At 33.4% G+C, this 11,130-nt stretch overlaps 1 protein-coding gene across 4 annotated transcripts; it reads left to right on the forward strand.

The window, feature by feature from the left end:
- Positions 1-6,311: 6,311 nt before the first annotated feature.
- LOC133314429 (pentatricopeptide repeat-containing protein At1g62670, mitochondrial-like) lies at positions 6,312-9,109 on the forward strand. 4 transcript variants are annotated; one of them, XM_061515909.1, is made up of 3 exons: positions 6,312-6,435; positions 6,844-8,068; positions 8,693-9,109. In XM_061515909.1, exons 1-3 carry the CDS (start codon positions 6,416-6,418, stop codon positions 8,747-8,749), a joined length of 1,302 nt encoding a protein of 433 aa, XP_061371893.1. In that variant the 5' UTR covers positions 6,312-6,415; the 3' UTR covers positions 8,750-9,109. The 4 variants fall into 4 exon arrangements, with proteins under 4 accessions (XP_061371893.1, XP_061371891.1, XP_061371892.1 ...); XM_061515908.1 differs by having other exon boundaries at positions 6,376-6,435; positions 6,575-8,068; XM_061515911.1 differs by lacking the exon at positions 6,312-6,435 and adding an exon at positions 6,685-6,767.
- Positions 9,110-11,130: the final 2,021 nt, after the last annotated feature.

Genomic DNA, 11,130 nt, shown 5'->3' on the forward strand with positions numbered 1-11,130 from the left:
TTGCCTATTTATAAGAGGGACAAGCTTTGATACCAATCCTAAAAGTACTTAAGCGGGGGGGTTGAATTGAGTGATAATTTAATTTTCAATAATTGTTTTGAATATTTTTTTCATATTAAAAGACAATGACCAAAAGCCAAGAACACAAAAAATTTAACGTGGAAAAACTCCTTGATTCAATAGAAGAAAAAAAAACACAGATCCTTGTTCCCATATTGTCTACTCTTACAATAATTATTGTATTTAACCAAACTTAATTGTAAGCCTCAAATGATAAGTCCTAATTATCACTCGATAATTGCTCTCGGACAATAGCATCATTCTCTCTATGCAAGTTTACATCAATTAATAATAAACTGTTCAAATTAAAAGTCACCCAATCATAATCTCAAATTAAGTAAAAAGTTACAATAAAATTCGGGAGTAGTATTAAAATATTCTCATTAAGTGTCTTTTTGAAATCGAGTCAACCGGTTCAATCCTAATAATCTAGTAACTTGATCGATTTAGTAAGCTACGCAATGTCACAACCTCCTTCAATCAACCGTTATCGCTGGCTAATGATGTCAAAGGAATAGACACGTTACCAAAAAAAGGTGCCACATCAGGTTTTACCAATGAGTTGTGCTCAAAGTTAGAACAACTTTGGTTTGTCCCAGGTTGAGAGCATCACACATGAATTAGTTAGGGGACGTTTGGTTGAGGAGAAATTTTTATGAATCATAGGAAAATGTGATTAGTAGGGAAATGGTTAGGAAGTGAGTTTGGTAGAAAAATGTAAAAAAAGTTGTTTGGTAGGAAAGAAATTTACTGGGGAAATTAGGTAACTTTTGTAAAATCTATGTTTGGCTTTTGATAAAATATAGATGGGAAGAAAATGTGATATTACAAAAATATCCTTGTTTTTAAAAAATGACGAAACAACAGCCTTGCTGCCCTTTATCCGTATTATCATTTCCCAACGTCCTCTTTGCCTTTCTCGCCGTCGCCGGAGCCTCCTCCGCCGATGGTGCTGAGCTCGACTACTCCAAGCTCTCCGGTGTTATAATCCCAGGCTTCACATCTACCCAGCTCCGTGCATGGTCTATTCTCGACTGTCTTACTCCCCGCTCGATTTCATCCCATCCTAAATGATTTTTTTCACTCCTAGATCGATTTGTGATAGTTTTATCAATTCCGTACGTGTCTATATGCTGATGAAGATGTAAGTTCCGAAAGGATATAAAAGCATTGAAAGAATTTGTGCATTTTTGTTCTGCTTGGAACCTAGCTCCAATGCTGTTGTCTCCTCTGTTTGATTTTCTATGTCTGAGATTAGCATTTCAAGAAATGACTTCAAACAAGGGGTACGCTCGTCTTTGGGTTTGTAAGTGGTGTGAGAAAATATCGAGCCTTTCAGGAAAACCACCTACGAGAAGGGCAATCTTGGCCGGCTTTTTGTCTTGAAATACCTATGCAAATACGTTTGCTAGGAATCAGATCTAGGTAGCAGAGTAAAGAACCACCTTCAACCAAACGCTGCTTTCATACATTCCCACCACCCATTTATCTATCATTCTCACAAGATTCCTTCAACCAAACAGCCCCTTAGGTTTTTCCTTCATGGTAATGCAAGAAAATAAAATGTGTTTTGATCTGTATTTCGTAAGATTTTAATATTTTCTTCTATTGCTTTAGTATTCATTTCTGTTAAAGGCTAGACATTGGTGCAATTTTTCTGACTTAGCATCAAGCTAATGTTTCTTATTTTCTTGTACATGATGGTAGCAAGCGCTTTAATAGACTAGGATATATACAAGAATTTGTACCATAATATTTTTGTATAAGAGGTCCAATGCGAAACTTCTAATTAGTTTTAGGGAAAATTTCAGAAACCCCCTTATAAATCTCTTCAGAATCACTTACCCCTCTCCCCAAAAATTTTAATCATTTACACTCCTACTTAAAACTTTTTTTTATCACTTACTCCCCTAACTTGATTTTCCATCCAAATTAAAGTTAACGGTGTTAGTCTTTTAAAAACCAACACTACCCTTTAAAAAAAAATTAACCCCTCGACACCTTATTGCTAGCAAGAGATAACAAACTATCGTCAATGATCTACTGAAAACTACCATTCAAGTAACATGGATTTTTTTGTTATCTTGTAATATTTTTTTTCAGCCCCACTATATGTTTCACCTTTTGTTTGTCAAAGATGAACCAATTTTCAATGCTTCCATATATTAATTAAAGGACTAAAGGTGTAAATATTTTTAGCAAGTAAAAAAAATGGACAGCAAAAAAATCAATTAAAGGACCAATTTCATTAACTATTATCCATAAGATAACATGTCTGGACAGCAAAAAAAATGGGTTTCCAAAAAATCTGAAAAAATTAGAACAAGCTTCAAAAAAATCTCCTTTCAAGCATATTAATCTCAAAAAAAAAAAAAAAACTGGACAGCAACAAGCAGCTTCAAATCAATGATTCAATATACACACACACACACACACACACACACGCTGATTAAAGAACTCGTACGCTTATATATATATATAGACGCTGATTCAATATATATATATATATACACGCTGATTCAAGAACTCGCATGCAATTCGAAAAAAATGAGTCGGGTTAGGGTTGTCTCGAAAAAAAACGAGCCAGGAAATTCAACTCAACCTAACCCGAGTCGGGTTAGGCTTAGCTCGCGGATTGACTCAAAAATATGGCTCGGGGGTTGCTTGAAAAAATAGCTCGCGAGTTGGCTCGAAAATTGGCTTGCGGGTTAGCTCGAAAATTGCTCGCGGGTTGACTTGTTTTCAGCCTATTTAAATGAACCTGTAGTATTAATGTACCAGCTATGTGGCTTCCATCAGCTTAACCAAAGGTTACAGAATGATAAATAAAAGCAAAATATTCTAGTTTCTAATTTTTTTACAACAAATTTACACCAACATCAAGAAACAATCAGAACCACTTGTTACCAAGTGAGTAAGATATTTGAACCAAACAGAGCCAGCACAACCTAACAATATAAAAATGGCAGGGATGTAAGAAGATTAGGGACTCAGGTTTAAAGAAGGAAGAAAGACGATGACAGCATTTGTGAGTTTTGTCTATTTTTGTATATTATATTTTGTATATTTTATATAAAAAAAAACTCAATCCGCGAGCTAACTCATTTGACCTGTTAGAGAATAATCTAAATCATTAAAAGTTCCTCTCCCAACACCTTAAGGTTTTGGGTTGAAGTGGTTCTTTACATGGTATCAGAGCTTGAGTGACTACAAGGTCATAAGTTCGATCCTCACCGGCCATCGCCCCCCACTTTAAAGTGGAATTAAAATAAAAGCACAAAAGGTAAACAAAAAATTTGGCTTGTGCAATACCCACGCTTCTAGGGCTCTTGCGTGAGGGGGTATATTAGAGAATAATATAAATCATTAAAAAGACCCTCACCTAACACCTTAAGATTTTGGGTTGAAGTGGTTCTTTACATGACCCGCGGGTTGGCTCGCTTTTTTCCGAGCTGGCTCGGGTCGGGTTGGCAGCTCATTTTTGCCAACCCAACCCGACTCATTTTTTACGGGTTACGAGCCAACCCGACGGGTTAGCTCGTTTTTGCCATCCCTTTTTAAAACATTACAATAATTTTCTCAAGTCAAGAATATGCATTCGAATTGTGTGAAAGTCATTAGAATCTAAAACAGGTTGAAATATGCTCTATGATTTGCTTCAATAAAAGAGTATTTGAATATTTTAATGTAGCAAAAGATTTTTCATTACTTTTTCAAAAGTATTTGAATATCTTTTTCTCATAAAGAATGCATTCGTCAAATGTATTCCAATAACTATTATTGTTTTGTTTGATATTTTTTCTTTTATTACAGGAGATAAAATTATCTTCAGATCTCCAAAATTATATCATTTTGAGAGTTAGGAGAATTAATAAAGGTTATTTCAGTAATTTTGTTTATTTTTTTACTATATGAATTTTACTAAAATACTCTTCATTAATTACCCTCAAAATGATGTAGTTTTAAGGTTACAGGAGAAAACTTTATCTCCAATAACAAGAGAAAACTTTATTTCCAATAATAAGAGAAATAATAAAGCCAAGTTATATATATTCATTTATTATGTCCCTAACCTCCCTTGATCAATGTTCCATTGATTAGTGAATGTTTATTTCATCACACTTATATTTTGCTTATTTTTATTAAGTCAATTATCTCCCTATCAAATTAATGAAGATAAATTTTTCAAAAAATATAAATAATAATGAATATAAGTTTAATTTAGATTCAATACCATCAAGCACTACTCGATGATTGTTGTAGCTTGATCTGTGATCTCGAGTTCGAAGCTTGATATACATCTCAGTTAAAAAATTGGTAAGGATAGCTTTTTATTTTTATTTTTATGCAATATAATAAGTTTTATACCAGATCTTAATCGTTGATTTTTGTATACTTAATGATTATGATTTATTAAAAATTAATAATTAATTAATGAATGTGGTCCAATAAATCACAATCGTTAGATATACGAGAATCAACAGTTAAGATTAGATGTAAGATTTATTATTTTTATGTAGTTATAAGTTGATCCTATCCAATGTTGGGAAAACCGGACCAGACCAGCCTGGTTGACCCAGAACCCGGTGAACCGGTCATCTGACCGGTCCGATTATCACATTGGATCGGTCAAGTATATGACCCGGTACGACCCGGCCGGTTTTGGTGAAAAACCAGTAACTCAGCCCGGGTTTTAAAAAAAAAAAATTCATAAAAAAAAAGTTTCATAAAAAAATCATAATTGACATATTTGAGTGATCTGCTACTTATTGACTTACATAAGTTATGTACCTACAATACTAATATTATCTCAGTTATGCATTATGAAGGGAATTTTGATTTGATAGTTAGAGATGTCGTTTACCGAATCTGAAACACCAATATAACAAGCATTATGTGTTTGTTTGATCCTTTATTGGACAACAATGTATAATTTATTATTTTTTATATTAAAATATTTAGAATTTATATTATTTTTTCAGCTATTTGAGTATATTTATAATTTTTTAAGGAAAAATGTGTATCATTTTAAAGGATGTAAAATTGTGTCATTTTAAGAGAGATAAAGAGATAGATAAAGGAGGAGAGAGAGTTGACAAAAAGTAAAGATGTGGGTCCCACCTCTTTATGAAAGTGAAATGATATAAGTTATGTCATTTAAAAGGATAAATATTTTTCCCTTTTTTTAATATAAATTATAGATTTATATATAATCACCGGGTCATGTGATTGAACCAGTGACTCGGTAACTCGACCGGATCATTGACCGAACCGGTTTTAATAACATTGATCCTATCTCTTATACATATTTTCATTTTTGTCATATTTTCATTTTCTAAAAAAAAAAAAAAAACTTACTTCTCCCTTAATTGTTGTGTAAGTTTTAAAAATAAATCAATCAATAAAATTAAAGAAAAAATATTTTTCATTTTAAAGGTCACATCGTTATGAAATGATTGTGTTTTGATACATATTTGATAATTTATAAAAAATTAACCCCTCTTAATTTAGAAATGATATTAGAGTAATTAAATTGAGTGGTAAGCATAAAATATTAGTTAAGATAGCTCTTCATGTTGATAAAGCCAAAAATTCGAATTAGCGATGAAGTAGATATATATACTAACGGAAAAACTACTCTTATATTATTTGTGGTAAATTTCTTTCTTACACACCCTTTGATAATTGTGCACTTTTTTTTTCAGGTGGTGGATCCTACAAATGTATCTCTATAACATGAGATAACTTATCTCCTTTAACATGATATTAATAAAACTCATATACTAAATAAATAATATGTCATTATATTTTTTTTTCTTTTACCAAAAGAGGGATCAACGTGCTCCTACTTGCATGGCATTTTAATTATATTTTAAAGGTCACATTATTGTGAAATGACTGTGTTTTGATACATATTCGGATAAAATTAGAAGAACATGTAAAAAGTTACAAAGTATGCATAAAAAAATAATTTTTTTAATAAATGGGGAGAACATAACTAGATGATGATAGATTAGTTGGCATTACTAAACATTTAGGGGTGAGAGCATCCTCAGCATCATTTTTTTTTATAGAAATTTAAAGTCTTAATCCTGAAGTCTACTTCAAGTCAAATTAGTCACAAAATAATAAATCGATTCAAATATCTCAAATTAAAAAATAAAAAATGGGAAGAAGATTTAAAATAGGAAATACTTTTCACAAAATTAAGTTGCTGGGTAAGTTCAAGAAGTAATCAACGATATGCCAACTTTGGGACGCTTTTTTGTCGATCTTCAGCATTTCCTCAGCTTAGGGTAAGAAGCCCGGAGAGAAGAGGAACCCAGCGGTGAATAGATAACATTTACGGACAACGATGTTGAATACAACAACGAGGTATGCCATTTCCAAATTCCACTTCTCTTTGAGATGCACCCACTCTTCCACTGCTTCTCTGTCTTTGATTAGGTTATATTCTCCTCTTTCTCATAACATTGATGATGCTGTCTCCTCTTTCATGTCCGCTCTCGCTAAGCCTCATCCTCCGTCTGTAATTGAATTTAATAAGATTTTGGGATCTATTGTTAAGATGAAAGCATACCCTACTGCTCTTTCACTCTTTGCTCTTATGGACTCTAAGGGAATCGCTCCTTCCATTATTACTTTGAACATCTTGATTAATTGTTATTGCCACGCGGGTCGGATGGATTTTGCTTTTTCTGTTTTGGGTAAGATTATCAAGATGGGTTATGAATTGGATACCATAACTTTGACAACACTAATGAAAGGACTCTGTATTAATAGGAAGATGAGGGAAGCTCTGGAATTTCATGACAGGGTAAGAGCATTTGGATTTCTGCTTGATGAGGTTAGTTATGGGACATTGATCAACGGGTTATGTAAAATGGGAGAAGTAAGAGCTGCCCTTGAGTTGCTGCTAAAGCTGGAGCGGCAACAGATTAGGCCTAATTTAGTCATGTACAATACGATCGTTGACGGGTTATGCAAAGATGGGCTTGTAACTGAGGCTAACAATTTGTTTTCTAAGGCAATTGCCCAGGGAATTTCCCCTGATATAGTCACGTACAATTCTCTAATTCATGGTTTCTGTTGTGCCGGTCAATTGAAAGAAGCAGCTCGATTGCTGAATGAAATGGGTCAACAAAAAATCAACCCAGACCTATATACACTTAGTATTTTGATTGATGCATTATGTAAAGAAGGAAGCATAGTAGAAGCTCAAGAGTTATTTGATATGATGTTGGAAAGAGGTCCTAAGCCTCATGTTGTCACTCACTGTGCTTTGATGGATGGATACTTTTTAATCAATAAAGTGAACGAGGCAAGAAAGCTATTTGATGATATGGACAAAATAGGTTTGACACCAGATGTTTGGAGTTACAGTATTATGATTGATGGATATTGCAAAAATAAAAAGGTCGATGAAGCTGTAACTCTCTTTAATGAAATGCGTCACAAAAATTTGGTTCCAAATCGTGTAACATATAATTCTGTTATTGATGGCTTGTGCAAATCGGGGAGAATAACATGTGTGCAAGATATTGTAAATGATATGCATCAAAATGGTCAGGCCCTTGATTTAATTACTTACAATATCTTGTTAGATGCTCTGTGCAAAGCCCAACTTCTTGATGAGGCAATTGCATTATTTCAGAAAATTATTAACAAAGGAATACGTCTAGATGTGTATGCAAACAATATTCTTCTGAATGGTTTGTGCAAAGGTGGGAGACTAAAGACAGCTGAAGAGTTTTTTCATCATCTTTTGAACCATGGTTATCGTATAGATGTTTGGACTTATAATATTATGATCAGTGGGTTCTGTAAACACGGCTTCCTTGATGAAGCCACAGCTTTACTTTCAGTAATGAAAGGCAATGATTGCCTTCCTGATGCAGTAACTTATGAAACAATTATTCGTGCTCTTTTGAATAAAAATGAGAAAGGAAAGGTAGAGAAGCTTTTTCGTGAAATGATCGGTAAAGGCCTACTAAAGCGAGGGAACAAGGTGAGATTAACAACTTCCATTTAACTCTCAATTTTATTTTTATTTATTTATTTTTGATTTGACCGTTGTGCTTGAAGTTATTGGATTAACAATAATGTTGTGGTGCTCACGTGATAATACTCTTTGTCAGTTTAATTAACTGTTGCAGTGTTCTGAAGTCATTTATTGTCATGTAGTGTTTCAGTTCAAATGTATTGATAGTGTCCTAAATATTGAGTTCTGACTTGTATCAGGTTTAATATATCAATAAAAAGCCAAAGCCAAGTGTGACAGGACCGTTCAATGTTCCGTTATCTCTAAACCTTAATTCATTTTACCATGAGTGATGCAATCCAAAAAAACAAACATGTTCGTTTACTTTTCCCTATATACTTTTGATGGTTTTCCTACTGCCATGATAATTTTAGCAGAGACATGCTTTATTTGCACTGTCAAATTTAACTTCCTAAGATTTTGGATTTTTTTTTTTTTTTCATTATATTACTTCTGTACTTAAAAAAAAAACAACTGTTCAAATGTACTGAGAGTTCTATAGAGGTTTGGATTTTAATTTTAAAAGTAACTGATATCTCTCGTTGGTTAGCTCTACTCTGAATATATATTTTTTCCTCCTCTTCTATTCAGGATTCAATGTCTACTATTCCCTGGGAGGTGGAACATATTCTGGTAAAGGAACTGTGATCTTCTTGAAGACTAAATAGTATCAAATAATATGTAAATTCTCAGTTTCCTTACCAATGGTGTTTCTTGTCTCTTGATATTCTCTATGAGCTGAGCACAGGTCTGTGGAAGTTAGCTGTGAACTAAGACAATTGTTTCAAAGTGGATATTTATTTCCCCTCTAACATATTAAGGATTGTAGAAGTATCATACACTTTCTTTCCTTATCTGTCCCAAATGTTTATACGCCTTTGGATTGGTTAAAGAATTGGGTTTGGTTTAAAGCAACATTAGTAGTCTGCACTGTGGAAATGTTATTACTGCTCACATGTAGCCCTGTTTTTGTTTGTGTTATATCCTCATATTATCCAAAGGTGTGTGTGTGCTTTGCTTTTTGAAGACGATGAATTTGAATGTGTATGATGGCTATTATTGGTAAACATGTCCTCTGTTAGCATTTTTCCATGTCTTCGTTCTTGGGATTTTACAGGCTTGCCTTTATACATACAGGGTTCGTCACATTTCATTGGTATCTTTCCTAATGTGAAATATGATATGAGGAAAATTCATTCAATTTTTGGCTTTGCATTGTTACTTAGCTCCTTTCAACCGTGGAATATGATTGCCCTGATTTTCTTGAGCTTTTGCATTATGCAAAATGCAATCTTTTATTTGGGGAAAACTTCTTGATTGGGATAATAACATGAATAAACACGTGGAGCTTTTATTGATGGTATTGATTCTGCTTTTTTTGAAACAATGGTGTTTTATAATGGAAGAAAAGAAAACCTTATATCATGAAATTACAATTGTACCTTCAACTCAAATGATAGGATATAAAAATTTAACTTTTGTTTAGCATGGTTCGTGGTTATTATTATGATGTTCTTGCGGAACTTTAGCCTTATATTTCTCTCTAAAGGATTAAAATCATAGTTATCAAATGCGGATTGCGGCATGTCGCGGCCAACCTTGAAAAACGCTATAGCGTCATAGCGGATTGCGGTTGCAGAAATAGCGAAATAGATATATGACAGAAATAATGACAAAAAGAAACATTTTTTAAAGGCAGAGACAACAGAAGTGACAGAAAGAGACGCGAATAGACTAAAAAATCCTTAAATTTTATCTGTTACACATTTAACTTTAGGACAAAATTGACATTTTGCCTTATGACAGCAATATGGCCGCAAATGCGATCGCAATGGCCACTATTGCGTTCCGGTGCGGAGCGGCGCGGTTTCTTGCGGCGAGGCACCGCAACACCCATACAGCGCGGCTCGCGGCGTTATTGCAACGCAATTAACTACTATGATTAAAATTAGTCCATACTATTAAATAAATAAATAAATAAGTACATATGATCCAAATCTCATCTGGAGTTAGACTTGGGGGAATCTCACCCAATGCTCTCCCCCAAATTAGGTTGAGCTTATGAAGTGAGAGGCATAATCAGGCAAACACCTATGAAGGAGCAAAATATTGTTTTCAAAGGAAGTAAATATATTTTCTACTGGCCCTATTAGCTTATGTGTAGTTCTATGCATGGTGATAACTTATCTCAACTTTCCATAAACCAAATAAGAAGATTATTATCTATCTGTGATAGCCAACCAATCTAGCTAATCTATCGTTGAGGTCATTAAGCTCAGCCCAGGTAGGATGATTTTTCTGTTACAACATTTGTCATTAAAAATGTTTTTGTATGTTGAATATTTTCCCCTTGAGCAACATACTCTGAGTTTGTTTAGATTATTTTTCCCCTTCTGAAAAGTTATTTCATTTAAAAAAAATGTTTCTCATGGATGTTAGTTTTTCAAAAAAGTAGAGTTTACAAAAAGTCAAAATCTCACTTTTTTTTCTTTTAAGCCGAAGTTTGTAGGTTCTAGAAAGAAAATTAAGTTAAAGTCAAATACTTTTCTCAAAATACAAATTCGCACCAACCCAATCTTGACCAACTTTGATAGCTATTGTTATTACCACCATCACTTCGCCATCACTTTCACCACTAGTACTGTTATTGTCATTGCCACTAACACTATCTCCATCACCACCATCCTGCAACCATGTTCATCGCCATCACAATCATCATCTTATCACCACTATGATTGTCGTCGTCGCTATCAACATGCCACTACTCCCACAATTCCACCATCGTGTCACCAACATCACTAAATATTGTTAGTATGGTTTGTTTTAACACATTCTTTTAGTATATTCATGCATAAAAAATTCTTTTTAATTTTAACATCAAATAATTATATAAATGCGAAATAGTTTTAATATTTAAAAAAATTCTTCTAGAAATATAAAAGTAAAAGTCCATCCGATCAGACCTTTATTAAATGAGAAAAATATTTCTTCTTTTGTTGCAGAAATTTTTTCTCTGTCACACTCACATA

Source organism: Gastrolobium bilobum, unplaced genomic scaffold (assembly GCF_033153095.1).
Source record: "Gastrolobium bilobum isolate Gb01-03AN ecotype WA unplaced genomic scaffold, APGP_CSIRO_Gbil_v1 utg7070, whole genome shotgun sequence".
Taxonomy (NCBI): Eukaryota; Viridiplantae; Streptophyta; class Magnoliopsida; order Fabales; family Fabaceae; genus Gastrolobium; species Gastrolobium bilobum.